We start from the raw sequence: 17,914 nt of genomic DNA, 5'->3' as shown, positions 1-17,914 counted from the left end.
TTATGATGGCAAATTAATCTCAAGGAAGGTGAGGAAAGGACTACAAGCCTTCTATAAAATTTGAGCTAAAATTCATCCTGGCATTGCCTTGGCAAAACTCACTGTGGTTTGAATTATGATCATGCACTGAAGTTCAATAGTCTGTGTTGGGAAGCTGAACTGTCGGCTCCTGTAGCCCCTGCTGCTCTCTGCTGGCCTCCAGGAGGATGGATCCCTGTGTGTCTCCATCGCTGGGGCCACTCTCTGTCACCCAAGGGAAGAGTCCCTTTGAAGTCCTGCTTGTCCTTCTCAAGGATCTGTACTTTATCTTGCTTGCAACATCCTTCCTTTTCCTAAATAGTTTCAAAGATCCCTGTGATGTCCCACACGGGAAGGTTGTCACCAGGCTTTTGGGTTTATGTGTTTCTCCTTGTACTTCAGAGTTTTGCTTTTATAAAGCAGGTTTTTTAAGTAGGCTTTTTAAAAGAAGAGAGACAGGAGCTTACATCCGTCTCCTCATGTCTGAGGGTGTGATAGTGCCTATAAATAGCTCACCATTCTTTTTCCAAGCAGTGGTGCATGTAGCATAGCCAGTGGGTAAATCTGTGCCAGCTGTGAGTGCTCTACCCTTCTCTGTGTGCTGCATGTGTAAAAGGGGAAAAACAAGGTAAAGAAGTGCTGGGAAGATGCCAAAGAAGAGCTCTGCCATGGGACTGTGGATTCTGCCCCTCTCCCCAGGTGTGTCCCTGTCCTGCTCCAGGTGATCTCCTTCCTCCTGTGCCCCTGGTTCTGCCCTGTGCAGTGAAGTGGCCATTTCTGGTTGAATGTGGGATCTCTCAGTGTGAGCACTGGGGTGCTTCCTGCACCAGCCACCAATTGCCTGAGGAGAGGGAGCAGCAGGGACTTGCACCCCTGGCTTGGCACGAGCTCCCAGAGCTGCCCTGGCACAGGTCACCAGACTCTCCTGCACCCAGGATAGGTGGTTGGGAGAAAAATACATTCTCCAGGTTGGCTCTCCTTTCTTTCTGTGCAAGTTTCCTCGCTGTGTCCCCTGCAGAGCACTGGCTGTGTCTCACTGCACCTTCTGCTCTGGTGTCTTTCAGGAGGAACCTGTCCCTGGTGAAGGAGCTGGGGGACAGAGCTGCTCAGGGCCGTGCTTACGGCAACCTTGGCAACACCCAGTACTTACTTGGCAACTTCAGTGAAGCCATAGCCTTCCACAAGGAGGTAGGAGCCCTTTGCCTGCCTTCCTGGCCTCAGGGGCTGTGAGAGCAGCTTTCCTTCCACCACATCCCACCAAGCACAGGGAGATGTTTCCCCCCAGCAGTTTTTCTCCCTCCTGTGTGAACCCTGTTGTAGTAACTCACACTGAGCAAATCTTACTCCAGTCCCCATCAGCACCTAATGAGCAGCTTGAGGGAAGGGTGCTGTTGGCTTGGAAACCGAAGGAGGTATCCAAGGGCAAATTGCAGCTGGGTCTAGCAAGGTTTTTTTCTGCTCTTAATTTGTCTCAGTCTAGATTTTAATAAATGCAAACCATGAATTTAATTAAGCTGCTGAAAGAGCTGTTGATCAAGAATAAATGCTGCTTGTAGAACATAATAACTTTCTGTAAAGCTTTACAGGGGGGTGAGGTGACACAGTCCCTGCCCCAATTCAAATGCAATTTAACTTCTGTTTCAGTGAGTACCAGTTTCCTTGCAGTGGAACGTGCTCAGCCCCCTGGAAACTCAGCCCTGTCGCAGCAACTCTGGGTTTTTAAGTTCTGGGGGACAGCATGGGGATGGAACTTTTCCAAAGGCCTTTCCTGATGCTGAATTGCAAAAAAGAGGGAGAGATTTCCTGCTGCACCCAGCCCTGACTGGCAGGTGCAACACGGCCTGGCTGGGTGGGAGCTTTGCAAACCGAGACGTTGATGTCCCAGAGGAATTGGTGTGGGGCAGAAAGCTGTCAGTGCCCCCTGTGCCCACTGCCCTGTCTCTGCTGCAGCGCCTGGCCATTGCCAAGGAGTTTGGGGACAAGGCAGCCGAGCGCAGAGCCTACAGCAACCTGGGCAATGCTCACATCTTCCTCGGCAGGTTCGACATCTCCGCAGAGTACTACAAGTAAGTGCCGGGGAAATCTTGACCTGTTCCTCTTCCCGTGGGAATCTTGACCTGTTGCAGCGAATTCCTAAGCTCAGGGGGGCTGTGACAAGGAATCTGAAGGCCAGTGGCATGTGTGGGGGGTGATACATCCACCTCACAGGCATCAGCTGCAGTGCAGCGTGTGCCAAAGGGGGGACCTGCCAGCCAAAGGGGGGACTTCTCTGTCACCTTGCAGTGGCCAGGTCTCTTCATTCCCACCTCTGCCCTGCAGGAAAACACTCCAGCTCTCCAGACAACTCAAAGACCAAGCAGTAGAAGCCCAGGCTTGCTACAGCCTTGGAAACACGTGCACGCTGCTTCAGGACTACGAAAGAGCAATCGAGTACCACCTAAAGCACCTGGTGATAGCACAGGAGCTGGGAGACAGGTAAAGAAGTGCCTCAGGGAAGGGGGTCTCTTCTGGGTGCAGAGCACTGACCCTTCCCTGACCTACTGTTCTCTGTTTCTGGGGTTAAGTGGTGATGTGTGTTCTTGAAAGTCATTAGAAATCTCTCAAAACCCAAGCCTTGGTCTGGTCATCTGTCAGAAACGTGACATGATTGACACCTTTATCATGTCATTCAACCATGGAGGTTGTGCCCTTAATGCTGTGTCTGTGTGGGCTGAGATCTGTCACAAGAGGTACTTCACAAAAATGCATCATGCTCAGTGCTTTGCCACGTGGCTACTGCTGTGTTGTTACCCCAGAATGGCCCCTCTAAAGCTCCCTCAAGTTCACAAATACTGTGTCTTCCTTAGAAACTGTGTGCTTAGGGCATAAATACGTGCCACTTTGTCCTGTTGCTCTGGGTTAATGCTGGAAACTTCCATGTAGAAACAAATGCTGTTCCACAGAGGATGTGGAGATGATGTATTTTGTTTCTCATCCTCATCCCTCCTTATTTGGAGGCTTGGCCTCTTAGTTTTTAAAAAAAAAAAATTAATATCATCTTTTACGAGGGGTTGGTTCCTTTTTGCTGGATACTCTGTGATCCTGAGCCTTCTTGCAGCTGAAGTGACTTTTAGCGTTTTGCTGAATTCTCTTGGAAGCTGGGTGTCCTCCACTAGATGGAGCAGGGACATCAGGATGGGAGAGCTGTGCCACCACCCGGGCAGTATCTGCTCAGAGAAGGTACAATCCCACCCGAGGGTGAATCATGCTGTGTGGGGGTGCAGGCCTGTGGGCTCCTGCGTTTCTGGGAACACACCCTATGAGCAGAAGGTATTGAACAGGGTGACAAGAAAAACGTTGAAATGCTGATCAACCCGCCCAAACCTCTGAAAAGGGAGTTGCAGTCATGCTGAACCTCCCCCCGCGCCCCCAGGTGCTTTTTTTATCCCTTCTCCCCCCACATCTGCTCGGCTGCAGAGCTGAGCAGGCTCTGGGGAGCAGGAGGCTCTGCCTGCTCCTGCAAACAGCTGCTGGACCTCCAGGGACACTGAGGTGTCCCCAGGCTTGGGGGTCAGGGCTGCACAGGGCAGGTTCCATACCCACCTGCTTTCCCGGGCTCCTGGAAATGAGAAGCAGTGCCCTGGAGACCTTGTGGAAACCAGTCAATGTTCACTTGGCTTTGGGGCAGTTCCAGTTGTGCCCCCTGGGCAATGCAGGGCTGGGACTCAGCCGAGGCTGTTGCCTGCCTGCAGCATTCTCTCCTTGCCATCTTCTCACTAGTTTGGCTCTGGGCTCTTGTACAACCAAAGGGCTGGATGTTGTGTTCCCTCTTGATGTGTTGTGTGTCTCTGGAGAGGAGCCCTTGTCGTGTGAGCTGGAAGGTGGGCAGGAGCTCTGGCTTCCCCTCTTGGGCTGGTGCTCACCAGTGAAGCCAAACCATCCTGGGCCCTTGCTACACTGCTTAGTTTTGTGTCACTGTGGGCACAGACCTGCTTCTGAGGCTGCTGTTCATCCCCAGCTCTTGCTGACCTCAGGAAGAGGAGTTTCAGATGTACAACACACTTCATCTTCCTTTGTAGAACCATTGTGTAGATGAAAGCATAGCAAGAAGCCTGGCTGTCAGCGCTCTCAGGAAGGCCCTGAAAGGGCTGCTGAGCTGCTGGGCTTTGCCCAGAGTTTCTGTGGTTGACAGTTTCCTGTTCTGCAGGGTGGGAGAAGGAAGAGCCTGCTGGAGTCTGGGAAATGCCTACGTCTCACTGGGGAGCCATGAACAGGCTTTGCACTTTGCAAGGAAACATCTTGAAATCTCCCAAGAGGTAAGAGATGCTGGTTTAGATCAGAGGGAACCAGTCCCCTGTGGTGAGAGGAAGGTTATTTTATACCACTAAGTTCTATTAATGTAGTTCTTCTCCTACTGTGACTGCTCTGGAAAGCCTTTCTCTATGTGCTGTTTCAGTGGTGTCCTTAGGAACTGCAGAGCTTGGCAGGAAAACATTCTTTTGATGGGAGGCTCCCAGTCTTCCCCTTAATTGCAGCAAATGTCTTAGCTGTGCTTTGCTCTTAACCAATATTCCTGGGTGAGAAAGGACCTGGGCACCAGTTGTCTGCTCTGCTGGCCAAGGTGTTGTGCACCCAGGTGAAGGAGCTCTGATACCTCTCGGTGTCCCATCTGTTAGTAAGTCCCCCCTTTCCTGACATTCTGACTGAGATGAACCAGGCGTGTTCTGGCTGCATTTGCTGGTCAGTTAAACACGTGGAGAACACAAGGGCAGCTCCTGAGTGCTGTGTTCTGCACTGCAGCAGAGTGTGTGCCTGAGGAGCTGTTTCCTCTCAGTGGAGCTGGCAGGGAGTCCCAGCTGCTGGGTGGGCACTCCAGCAGTGTCCTAATGCAATCCATGCTGTCACTGGGCACACACAGCCTGCAACCACCCTGTGCCACTGCCACACCATTTGGGGTGTCGTTGTGCAGCTCCTGTGGCTTTCACAGACCTGCTCACCCAGCTCGCTGCAGCTTTCCTGCTGCAAGAACACACCATGGTTTTGGGTGGCTCAGAAGTGCAGAAGGCAAGAATTCCATTGTTTGCTCCTTCCAGGGTGCTGAGGAAATTGGCCATGGCCTCTTTAGTCTTCCCCAGATGAAGAAATTGCCCTCTTGAAGCACTAATTGAAATCACCATATGTGAGTGAGCTGGGTGTTCTCCTGCCTGTCTGTTAGGTTGGCGAAATCTCAGAGTAGGGCTGACACAGCAGCCTAATTACAGATTTAATTATACTTATCAGACACACAGAAGAAATACTGTTCTTTTGGCCCTGTACATTTTAGGACAAATTAACTTTTCCAGCTCTGTTCTGCTCGGGCTGTGGCAGTGTGGGCTGAGCTCTGGAGCTGGACTCTGCTCGTCAGAGTGAAATGCAGCTGAAGAACAATGGGAGGACAAGCAGTGCTGGTCCTGGGGCCTTTGGGGCTTGAGGGGAAACCCACCAGAGTGGGTTCTCATTCCAGGGTGCTGGCTGTGACCACAGGCTGTGTCAGGAGTAGGTTCCTCATGGCAGGTGGCTGATAAAGTCCCCTCCATCATTAATTACAGAGCAGAGTCTGTCCCTTTGAGGAGAACTTGCATTGGCTTCTAGCAGTGGTTCTGTTAAAGCTGATGTTTTAGCTTAGTCTTGGAAATGAGTGAGCTGCTTGTGCTGGTGCAACCAGCAGTTTGCTCAGGAGAAACCTTGTGAAATTAAACCTTTTCACACCCATGTTTGTAACTCACTTCTCCATCACTTTTTCCCTTTCCCCTCCACCAAAAATCTAACAGTGACATTTGAATCCAAATGAAATCTGCTCAGGATAACCACACTGGAAGCTGCTGCAGGATGGTTGGGGTTACTGACAAAATTCCTCTGAAACAGCTGGAATAAAGGATGTGTACCTAAAAGCCTTGGAAGCTGCCCCAGCTCTCAGACACTGCTCTGGGATACCTTTGCCATCTCTAAGTGTGGGAGGAGGCTCCTGGGAAACTGAGGGCAGAAAACAGGGCTCTGCTGTGGTGTGTTGTGTGGTAGGTCATGCTCAGGATCATTGTCCTGCCAGTCTGTTCCTGGGTTGTTAATAGGGCTTTGGAGATGATCTGGAATGAGTGGAAGTCAGGGAAGCATTTAATAGAGCATCAAGGACTGTAAGACCTAACCAGGACATAGTAATTTCTCTGGAGATGATGTCAACAGCAAATCTCCTGTAATTGGCAGGGGGATTTATGGCTGATGATAAGCCCTTTGATCTGCCTGCCTTTACTGGCGCTTGGGGCTTTGTCATAAATAATGTGGGGATTTATGATTTTGTTCCAGGACGGCTCCCGCTGCCGTCTATCGCACAGGGCCACAAAAGAGCTGTTGCCAGGCATTTAACAGGGAATTGGGCCTCTCCAGGGGAACAGCCAAGGTCTTCCTCTGTCACAGAGGCTGCTCTTGCTCTGAAGATTAGAGGCTGTTTCTGGGTGACCTCTCTGTGTTCTCTGGTGATGTGCAGCACCAGCATTTTGTCGTTCAGTTGAACTTTGAGGAGGACCCGGTGTCATGTCCCTGTTTAAGCAGCAGGAGCAGTTGGACAGAGCTCTTTCCGAACATGTACCATCAGCTTCCTTGGCCTCAGGCCAGCGAGAGGTGGAAATTTGGGTAAAATGTGGACTCCAAAAGAGTTTTGGAGTCTTGTGTGGGTAGATCACTAGGAACAACTCAAAGTTGTATGGATCTGAGCCAGGAGAGAAGGGCTTTGGGAGCATCCGAGCCCTGGTGTGACACTGCTCACGTGGCTGATGGCAGTGCAGTGTCTGGTGCTCAGTAACCATGGAAATACTTGAGGAAGGGGGCTGAGATTTCCAGGGCTCTCTGCCAAGCCATGTGTGGCTGCAGGACAGACCAGACATGCAGATTTAACTGTGGCTCAGTTCTGTGGCAGTGGGCGAGCTGAGCCCTCTCTGAACTCCACAGAACTGTGTTTTAGGGTGCAGCACAGCACACACAGATCCCGTCCCAAACTATCACCGAGGAATAGTTTCAGAGAGCTCCTTTGGGGCTGAAAGCTGGGCTCTGTGGTCTCTCAGGGTGTCTCCAAGCTCTTTTTTGGCTGATTCTGCATCTGCTTTGAGATGGGACTGGCAAACCCCTTGCTGGGGGCTGTTTGCTTGGAGCACGTGCCTTTAACCAGCTGCCCTGTTGGTGTTCCCACTGCAGATCGGGGACCGGAGCGGGGAGCTGACAGCACAGGTGAACATGGCCCAGCTCAGGTCAGCCCTTGGTCTGGGCCCTGGGGATGAGGACATGGGTGCAGCTCATCATTATGCTGGCTATGAAGCACAAGGTGAGTTCCTGGGCTTTTGGTGGCACTGGAAGGTCTCTGGAAGGACGTGGTGTGGGGAGGGGGAGGCGTTTGCGAGCGGGCAGGAAATACAAGTGCCTTCAAAGGAAAGGAGGTTGTGATGTGTTTGCTCTGTGCTTTCCATAACCTGCAAGGGCAGGGAAGGATCACCCCAAAAAAAGGGCACAGAATGAGTTAATGGAATTAATCTGCATTGGGAATAAAATTCCCCGTGCCATGCAACAAATGGGCTTTTGTATCTTTTAAAGCTCTGCAGGGCCCTTTTAACTGATTTGACTGATACCACAGGCTTTCAGAAGTGACTGGCAGGGATTTTTGGCTGCTCTTGTTCTGATTAGCACCCAAGAAGAAACCTAGGGTAGGGGCTGAAGGCAGATTGGGAGCATCAGTCCACTGGGTGACATCTCACCCTTGGGACACCTGCAGTGATGCTGAACCTGGAGACAAGAAGTGGCAAGACATGGTCACAGCAGACAGAATGACTTTGCTCAGGGCACTGGACACTGGGTCATTCTACCTCTGTTGCTGTGTGTCCCCAGCTCAAGGAATGTCCTGGAAGTGCCCACTGCAGACCCTGGTGGGTGCCTGGCACGGGCACTGCCAGCTGGCCGCTCTGCTGCGGGCAGACTTGTTAATTCACACAGCCCCAGCCGCGTCCCGGGAGGTGCCGGCTGATTAAATATGACCTTGTTAGCACAGACACGCTTTCCCAGGTGGACTGTTCCCTTTCCTGGTGGTAGAGCTGACGTGGAGAGGGTGATGCTTGGGCTGAGGCTCTGGGAGGGAAAGGCTGGCTGTGCGTGTTTGCTCTCGGTATCGATCTCAAAGGTGTCATTGGCCACGTCAGTGCTGAAGCTTTTTCTGGGAAATCAAACATGGTGAGGGAGCCAGTGTGTGTCCTACCAGGCCCCATTGGAGCTGAGCTGTTGCCTCAAAGGCCGTGGGGGCCACAACAGCTGCCCCAGCCTCCTTTTGCACGTCAGCTCATCCTCGTAACTCCTGGAAAACGCATTAGCCGGAGCCTTCCTCTCATTCCTGACATCTCCTTAGGGGCTTCCCTTTTGGCAAGTTACTTGGTTGTGAAAGGGGAACAGGAAATGAACCTTGATGTTGGTCAGAGGGAAGGGTGGTGGAATTGGGCTGATGGGGTGCCAGGTCCCTTGGGCTGGGAGCAGGAGGGTGCAGGAGGAGGGCAGTGCCAAGGACCGCGTGGGCATGAGAGCACTGGGTGCTGAGACGTTTTTGGATGGGGATGTGAGCCTGTTGTGTGGAAGAGCTGTGGTGGAAAGGGTCCAGCCAGGTTCATCTGGGAGAGGGGCTCTGCAGCTCTGACCGTATTGCACAGCCAGGAGTGCACAGCCTTTTCTTAGCTGGAAAAAATAGAGCAGGGGGGTCTCTGCTCTCTTAACACGCTCCCCGTTGACTCTGGGCTTGGATGTCACCTGCTGTGGACTGGCCTGGTGTCCCAGTGTGAGGACGGTGCACTGTGGGGGTCAGGGAGGGTCTTGATCTGAGCAGAGCCCTTCATGGGGAGAGCTGAGCCTGGTGTGTGGCAGTGTCCCCCATGGGGGTGGTGACAAAGCCCCACCACCCACATCTCCCAGCAGGAGACTCGGAGTGAGTGGCACTGAAGGGTTGGGGTTTTTCCTGGTCAGTCACGGGCTTAACCCCAAGGGTGAGGCAGGGCAAGGCAGAGCCAGCGTGTGGCTCCAGTGATCCAGATGTGCTGTGCTAACATCTGGAGCCAGCAGTGATGTTCCTCAGGCTGAGGCAGAGCTGTGCAGGTCTGTGTGAGATCGCTGGAGGATGGGAAAGGGGCTGAGCAGCTGCAGGCAGAGTTCTGGAGGTTGCAGTGACCTCGTTAATCTGTGGTGCTGCTGCTCACATTCCCAAGGCTGAGGCCGTTTGTCAACAGAAGGACAAAGTGTTCTTGGGAGGAAAAGCAGTAGATGACTGGGGCTTGCAGGGGAGAGAGAGGGAGGGGTCTGGCAGAGCAGAGCTTCCCCTCACCGGGTCCTGGGAACCTGCTGGGGAGGTGAAAACCAGCTGCCTCTGTGTTTGTGGGCTGGGGTTGTGCAGCATCATCCTGCCACAGGAAGGGAGTGTGGAAACTACACCTCACTAAGCACTGGGTGCTTTTACAGACACATCTCAGGTGGGAAAAGTACTGTCCCTGTCACATGGAGGTTTGGAGAGAGGATGGGTGTGCAGCACAGCCTGTGGAGAGGAGCCTGGCTCTCTTAGCTTTTATCCTGGCTTCAGCTCTCTTACTCTGAAATCCTGCGGAGGATGAGAGGCCACCAGTGTGTCTGAGCCCTTAAGAGAGGGGAGAGGCATTTAATGCCTACCAGAAATTTTGGTACCCTCCTGTGCACCTATTAAATGATTAGAAAAGCGTAATTATTTATATTATTAATAGCAGCAATTTATAGCAAGAGGAACATCTGGTTCTGTAATAGGAAGCAGGTGAGAGGGTTGAGATTCAAGTTGACTTCTGAACCAGCCGTGCCTTTTGATGTCGACAAATCTCATGGTCAGGAGAGCTTTGCATTTTTTTTTTCCCCTTCAGGTTCTTTTCCCTGCTTAAGGTTATAAAAGAGCTGCATATTCCTAAGGATGCTAAAATCATCTGATAAGGCAGGCCTGTTATAAAACACATTAATTTCACCAAGCAGGTAGAGTAAAGGCTGAGAAACCCTGAGCCAGACTATCACTGTGATGTCCTTCCCAAGTGACATCTGCTTCTGGGTCTTGGGCATTGCCCTTCCCGGGGGGCCTGGGGGTGGAAGGAGTGTCTGATGTTTTCTTCTGTTGTTTTGGCTCCTCTTGCTGAACACTTTGTGATTTTAATTAATATTCTGAGCGTATTTGGACGTCAGAAGACAAAGCTGGAGGCCGGGGGAGTGGGGCAGTGCTGCAGAAGTCTTGTGAAAGCAACGACCTTGTTGAGAAACGCAAACACAGAGAGCTTAAAGCAACAAACTGAAGGAAGCTGGAGAGTAGCTGAACCATGAAGTAAATAAACAGAGGTTGGGTTTGTTTCTGCAAACAACCAAAACTGTGGCCCTAAAAAATGGTCTTGTCCTCTTTGACACACTGCAAGTTAAGAATTGAGTAGTGGTTGGCTTTGTCTTCGGGAGAGAAGTGAGGGGCCTTGCTGTGGCCCCAGGGGAGTTGTTTTGTAGGGTGAAGGCAACTAGGACAAGAAGCAGTGCTGGGAGATGTCCTGGGGTGCAAACAGCCAGCCCTATTCCCAGGATAGCCCTGATGTCCCCCTCCCTGGCTGCCCTTTTCCAGGTCACTTGGGCTGGGCTGAGGCTGTAGCTCAGCTGTGCCCAGGGCTCTGTGGGTCGCAGGGGATTGGGAGCACTGAGCTGAGCCCTTCCCAGTCCCAGCCTGGAGGCAGTGCCTGGTGGGCTGGCCCTGGGTGGGTAAATCTCTGGTGCACGTTGCAGCATTGCCCTCTTCACTTCCCTGGTGCCAGCTCTCCCCTTTGGGTGCTGGCACCAGCCAGGACATCCTGCCAGCTGGGAGAGGAGCACAGGAACAGGGATCACCCACCCCCCCAGGGCTGCAGGCGCTGGCAGAAGGCAGGGAGGAGCCCAGGCCAGCCCTGGTGCCCCTCCAAAGTGAAAACTCACTCTGGGCTGCTTTTCTTTTGCTTTCAGCAGCACGTCAGCCTCAGCCATCATCTCTGCTGGCAGCAGCAGTGTCAGGAGACACCAAGCAACACCTCTCCTGGCAGCTGGGTGTAGGTGGGGAGGGATGCAGGTGTTCCAGGAGGCGTTGGCATGTGGATGCTTTCAGAGCTCTGTGAGCTGGCTCCTGGCACAGTTTCTGTGCTGTTTGCAGTACACAAATACCTCTGCCCCGCCGTGCCCAAGAGCTCTGAGGGCAGGGAAGGACTCGGCCTGACTTCCCCCACCCTCTGCTCATCTTCTGCACGAGGCTGCTCTGCTGGTTCGGTGCTCAGGAGGCTCCGTGCTGGGTGCTCTCACCCCTGCACGAGGCAGATGTGTTTGTGTTCTGCAGTGGCAGCTGAGCCCAGGTGGGCATGAAATCCCACTCCTTCCTCAGCAGTGATCAGCTCTGTGGGGCTTTGATTGTGGGGCTTTGCATCCTCGATGCAGTTTTGGGTTTGCCTCTTCACAGGAATCTTTGAACCCTCGGATCAATCAGACAGGGGGAGAAGAAAACCTGCTTTTATGTTTTCCAGCCTGTTTGGTTTTGTTTGTTTGCTTGCTTTAAATATCTTTGAAGTACCTAAGAGGTGTTTAGGGATGAAACAGGCAGGATTGACCATCCCTCTGCTGACGCAGGCAGGGAGGTGGTGGTGCTGTACCCCCTGCCAGCCCGTGCCTGAGGCTGGGATGCTGCCCAGGGACAGGGATGTTCCTCCTCCGTGGTTTGCTCAGCCTTCCTGCGGAAAACTGACTGTCAGCTGAGAGATGTGGCTGTCTGAGACCAGCATCTTGCTGACAGTGGGACAGCCCTGCTCCCTCAGGCTGTGATTTCACTGTCTAGGAAGCATTTGGCTTCCTCTGAGCAGATGAGTGCGGGGTCACATCCCTAACGGCTTCAACATGGAACCTGCCCCGTCCCTACCAGCCACACTGAGTGAGGGTAGCAATTCAAATTGCTTAAAATTAAATATCCTCAACTCCATTTGATTTTTTTTTTTTTTCCCAGGAGCTGATGGGCTGCAGCTCAGCCTTTTTTCATTCTGAAAATGAAAGCCCAAGGCCGTGCTGGTTAATTGGACCTGCTTGTGCAGGGCTTTGATGGATGAGGGTGTTGACAAGCTTTTGGCCAAGTGGAAGGCAAGGATGCAAGGTTGGTCTGGTTGCTTTATTGGGCTCTGACAGAGGAGAGCTGGAGCAAATGTTCCCATGTGCCTGCAGGAAGGGGTCCAAAAGACCTGTGTCTGTGGTGGGAATGCTGCTTCCATGGAGTGAAAATTTAGGACTTCTGAAGGATGCCACTTCATTATCTTCATAATGAGTTTTTTCTAAGTCTGAGTAACCTCTGCTGTTACAGCTGTTAAATCATTCCAGCAGCGCTGATGGGGGGGATGAACCTCTGAGTCATTTGGATTTAAACTGAGTAATTTAGCACTCACTTCAGACTGCCCCAGTATTGGCTTTAGGAAGTTCCAAAATATCCTTTGCAAAGTGTTAAGAAATATTTTGTGTTCTTCCCTCATCTTGCTGTGTATATGAGCCTCCTTCCCTGCATCCATGTAAAATACAGGAGTTCTTGGCTCACAGCAGAGGAAATGCTCCAGGACCTGAGGAGAAGATATTATGCCAGTGAAACTCAGGTGTTTGTTTGATCTTGATGCCAGGGGACACAGCAAGTGCTGGAAGGGAGGATGAGGAAGAGGCCAGTTCTTGAAGCCTGTGGCAGAGAAGGCACAACGTGGCTTTTGGCAAAGCCATCCACTAAATCAAGGGATCTCTTGTTGTGGGGAGAGAGAACTTCTTCGAAATTATTGGTTCTGGGAAGGCTGAAGTTCCCTTTGGCTGCTGTTCCAGACTCCAGCAGCCATCCCAGCTCTGGTGTGTGCTGTCTGGTTCCCAAAGGCACTTTCCACAGACAATTCCTTTGGTAGCTGGTGTGTAGGAAATGCCAATGGTTATGATGCTCTTTTGTCCAGCAGGACAGTCTTGCCATCAGGAACAAGAAGCCTCTGCTTGATATATATTTTTATGCAGCACAGAGGAAGAAAGGAGAAGAAGAAAGTTCTTTTTCTCGCCCAGTTAGAATTACTTTTTCTCTCTTAAAGGTTTTTGTATGGATGACCATGGTCTGCTTTGGGACTTCACTGAGCAAGGCAAGGCCAGACCCTCAAAATGAATCACAGTGATCTCTTGACTTACCTCAGGAACCATCCTCCCTCACCTGGCAGGGAAAAGCACTCAGACAACTGACCTTTGCTTACAAGAACGCCTGGCAGCTTGTAGGGACAGAGCTCACGGATTCCCAGCCCAGCGTGGGCAGCCGTGTTCCAATAGCTGGGAAGTGCCTGGCTGGTGGGAGCTGCTGACTGATCCCAACAGCATCCAGGAGGAGGGATCAAGTGCTTTCCCTCTCTTTTTAGAGGATTTTGCTGGGGGTGTTTGGCTGCAAAGCTGACACGTGGTTGCTGTTTCTCTGCCCTCCCTGAGTCAGTCTGGAGGACACGGCGTGTCCTTGGGCCTGTCTGGCTGCTGGAGATGTTGCCCCTGTTAATTACTGTCACTCTCTTGCTCAAACTCGGTTTCTTTTTGATCTCTGCTTGTTCCACACAAGCTGATAATGGAAGATGGAGGTCATGAGACTGCTGAATCCTGGCAGAGAAAATCCTGCCCTCAGAAGAGAGCCAGGTGCTCCTGCCAAGTCTATCACACTGCTCCTGAGTTAGCCCTGGGGTTACATGTCTCCTCCCAGCCTGCTCCACCCACTTCATCTTATCTCCCAAAAGATCCTCCTGTCCCCACAGCTGTTAATCAATTAAGCAGACGATTGCCTGGGGTTAGAGGAGGCTGTGCCTGACATGGCTCCAGCTTCCCACAAGCTCCCAGGCTCGGATTTGATGGTGAGGTGTTGCATAATTGGGTGCTCTGTGTTTTCTGCAAATACACCCCAAAATACTTCATTCTTTGACCCAAATTACCAATGCTTTGTTTGCAAATAGGCCTTATTCCTTCTGTGGTTAGAGATAAGCCAATGCCCACTGCACGTTTGGAAAACTGAAATCAAAGACATGCCCAACATCACGGGACTTAGTGTTGTAAGGCTGCAAGTAACATCACCTTGTACTCAAAGATTGCAGCTTTCCTGCACTGGGTTTGCTTCCACTGGGGGAAATAAATAAGAAATAAGAAAAAATAAATATCTCCCTTGTGCCATCTTTATCCCCAAGGAGGACTCTTGCTCCAAGCCTTATCTCTTCCATGTGAATGTGAAGGCTCCAGAGCGTCTCCTTATTCCCTGTCCCCACCTGAGAAGCCTCTGGGGTAGCTGCTCACCCTGAGTGCAGTCAGCAAACGCCCCAGGGCTCCTGGGTGCCGTTTAGATGTGCAGTATTGCTGTTATTTCAGTTATTTTCAGCCAGTTGCTCAGCTGTCAGACTGGATTCTGGAGATGCAGAACTCGGGTGACACGTACACAGAGCATCTTCTGCCAAGTCAGCCAGACGAGCATCTTGATTCAAAAGGAGCTTCTCTTTGTTACCACATACTGTATGTAGCTTCTTTAAAGGAACAGTTTTGCCACGGGGGGAAAAAAACTGCAAGATTCTTATTCTGGAGCAGGTTTTTGCAGAGCTCAGGGTCTGTCTGGGAGGTTGGTGTTTGCTCAGCTTGTGCTCCGTGTGCCAACGGGTTCAGCTCGTCAGAGCAAACGTGCTGGAGCCTGATCTTCCCAGCAACAGATGGATCATTCCTCTCCTTGTGGCTCCCAGTTCTGCCATGGAGAGCTGATGGAGAAGCTTGCATGGGCCCAGAGCGTTCCTGAGGAGTGATGTGACATCATGTTGAAAACAACCTCCCCACAGCTTCCCCTTTATTTTCACGTGGACTCTCCTTTCTGTTGTAAGCTCTGACTCTTTCTTGACTTTTGTCTGGACTATGTAGCCAGAAAACGCCTCAAATAACTGATGGGGTTATTTACACTGTGCCCTCTGGCTGTATCCTCACAGAAGGGCCCAGAGCTGTCAGGATTCCCTGCTCCTTTCCTGGCTGCAGGATGGGGGGTAAGCAGATGGTCCTTCTCGGGACGGGCACACAGCAGCTTGGCGCCAGCATTTTATGGCACAGTCATCGTAAATAACTGATATTATTTGCTTTCTCTATTTAGAGAAAAGTATTGTTCTATCCCAGTAACAACTGGGAAAACAAATGCCACCATTTATCAGGCGAGTGCTGACAATAATAGAGGTCAAGTGGATTTATAGTGCCAGAACCCATTATGTGTTTGAAGACTAATTAAAGCCTTAAATGAGATGCTTGTCCTACTGGAGGCTGATTTTTTTTTTTTCCTTATTTCTTTGCTTGCTGCTGTGCTTGATTCCCCCCTCCCCCTTTCCTCTTTTAGAGCTTTGCTGTAATAATGGAGCAGGAGCTTGACAGAGCTCCCCTGATTAGATGTCAGCAGCGTATGATTTGAGGTGCTCCGCGAGCGCTGGGATCGCTGGACCGTATCTCCACTGTCACTCCTGAGCTTGGGAGGGTTTCCAGACCAGTATTCCACCCCAAACAACCGGCTAGCTGGTCTGATTTGGTTATATTGAACAATATTTAGAGTTGTCTGCCAGAATCAAGGTTTGGATCTGTACAAACCGGGGGAGGCACCGTCCAGGGCTGGAAGAACTCACCCCAAAGACAAGTCAGTATCTTGGTTAATACAGAGAGAAATGACCTTTTCATGAAAATACAGCAGGAGCTTATGCCAGATTTGTGGTCTTTGGGGGGTGCAAAGCCTGTGCTCTGTGGGGTAACCACTGAGCTGTGTGTGCAGCTCACCCGGGAGCACGGGAGGCAGTGGGGGGCTGATTTGGCTGTACAACCTTTCCCTGTTGGTCTTCTGTGGGGTCCTCTGTCAGGTTTAATTGTGCTTCCTGTGGTGCAGCCACCCCGAGGGGTACAGCGTGTTCCTGGCCTGCAAATAGAACTGTCGCTCGATCCGCGGCGGGGGGGCCTCGCTTCCCCTCCATCCAGGAGGGAGTAGGCAGCTCTCGGAGCTGCTGGAGATGGGGGAGAGCCTTGGAGTTATCAAAGCACATGTCAACTTGATGAGAGCTCCTGGCAGGGCTCCCTGAGTCGCTGCTACACATGTTCTGCTCGATCTTGTCAGCTGAAATCTCGGGAGCGCCCGTTGGATATGGAGATTGTCCGTGGAGGAGCAAAACTCTGCCTGCACTGTGTGCCCAGCTTTGTCCTAGCGCCCATTCCCACGGGATGATCCCATCACCGACCTCTGATAAAACTTCCTTGTGTTTTCTGTGGCTGCATCTCACTTTGTAGTGAGGTACTGCTGGAGAATTTTTGCCATGTGAGCATCCAGGAGTTGGACTTTGATCCCTGTGGACTCCTCCAGCTCAGGATATTGATATTGTGATTTCTTCTCTAATTGCACCCTGAAAACCGAGGACTTGCCTGTCCTGGTACAGGAATAGAGCTCTTCCTTCTGGAGACCATAGTGATCCTGCCCTCCCAGACAGTGTGGAGCTGGTGACAGATTCCAAGGATAGGAGAAAAATGGGTGGAAGGTGCTGTGCCTGCTGTGTGCACCATGGCAGTGTTCTGGTTTAGCCTCTCCCTCAGGCACACAGGGTCCATGTAGCTCTACACTGAGGAGCTTAGGAAGCCCAAGGAGATCAGGGAGGGTTCAGTCCCAAACCCCTGACTGCAGGTAGAGGTTCCTGTATCCAGGTCATCACAGTTAGCACAAGGATGTGCAGAGGGGCCATCCCCATCTCTGCAGGTGGGGAAGAAAGATGGGTCTAGGTTGATATCTGGCCTGGATATGTTGGCTTAGTGTCCCAAAGATAGGAGAACAGATAGCATTTGTGAGATGGGAGGATGTGAGGGAAGCCAGGATGTCTCCTGCACACAGGTAAGCACACGAGCATCACCCTCTGCTCTGTTGCAGTGAACTTCCCCCTCCCTGGAGTCTGTTGCTCCCTTTGAAGGAGGGAGGTGGCTCCTTCATCAGGTTTTTAAATACAAGAACGTGAAAACCGTTAAACTCACCTCAGGAACCAAACTGCAAAAGCAGAAAGTTAAAAAAAAAAAATCCCCTTGGTTCCTGGTGATGCTGAGATCATGGGTGGGGGAGGAAGAGATTTTGAAAAAAAATATTTAAAAAAGGAACAACACCCCTGAGCGGTGAAAGGAACAACATCCAAGGAGCTGCAGGAAAACAGGGCATGAATGCAGCCAGTCAGGAGTGTTGCTCAGCTGATGTTCACAAGAAGGTTTCAGCTTGCTCTGTTAGAGACCTCAGCAAACCTTCGAGACAGAGAGAGCATTTAGAAATGCCCCTGAGGTTTTCCGTTACTCTGCAGCAGCCTTGGTAAACATGCCAATAAATGCTGGAGAGACAGGAAAAAACCTTCCAGAGGAACAGACACGAGTTTTCAGCTGCTCAGTCCTTCGCATCCACGGCTGCTGGTGATCGGCACTGGGGAGAAAAAGGCAGAGTTCAGCTTCTGCTGAATATTGAGTGGTGCTGCAGGTATTGCTGGGAAAAACAGCTTGGAGGAGGCTGGAAGTTACTCCTGGAGCCATCTGAGGGAATGTCCTGGTTGGAGACAGAAAGTTAATGGGACTCCTGTCGCGGGGCGCTTGTGAGTATGGAAACCTCTCTGCTCTCCTGTGTGGAGTAAAGGGGAGAAACTACCTGTGTTGATCCAATTTCTGGTGGCCCTGAGGGACAGGTACCCTCTTATTCCCTCCTGCTGCTTGTTTTAATGCTACTCCTCAGCTCATGGTGAGGGGGGTGACGTTCAACCCCGGCACTGGTTGCGTTTTCTCCTGGAAGAAACAACCAAGTTGGGTGGCTCTG

General features: G+C 51.5%; 1 protein-coding gene across 2 annotated transcripts in view; it reads left to right on the top strand.

Annotated features, from left to right (window-relative positions):
- The window catches only part of GPSM1 (G protein signaling modulator 1), a 69,039-nt gene that overhangs the window by 24,324 nt on the left and 26,801 nt on the right, over positions 1-17,914 (top strand). For both annotated transcript variants that reach the window (XM_027731713.2, XM_027731712.2), the window contains exons 5-9: positions 1,083-1,206; positions 1,969-2,084; positions 2,338-2,493; positions 4,205-4,313; positions 7,222-7,348. In XM_027731713.2, the coding sequence (XP_027587514.1) occupies positions 1,083-1,206; positions 1,969-2,084; positions 2,338-2,493; positions 4,205-4,313; positions 7,222-7,348 (632 nt within the window). The remainder of the gene's footprint in view (positions 1-1,082; positions 1,207-1,968; positions 2,085-2,337; positions 2,494-4,204; positions 4,314-7,221; positions 7,349-17,914) is intronic.

This window comes from Pipra filicauda, unplaced genomic scaffold (genome assembly GCF_003945595.2).
Source record: "Pipra filicauda isolate LSUMZ 115617 unplaced genomic scaffold, ASM394559v2 scaffold170_size1570365_pilon, whole genome shotgun sequence".
Classification (NCBI taxonomy): domain Eukaryota; kingdom Metazoa; phylum Chordata; class Aves; order Passeriformes; family Pipridae; genus Pipra; species Pipra filicauda.
The sequence above is the reverse complement of the archived record's forward strand: the minus strand, read 5'-3'. Positions and strand labels throughout refer to the sequence as shown.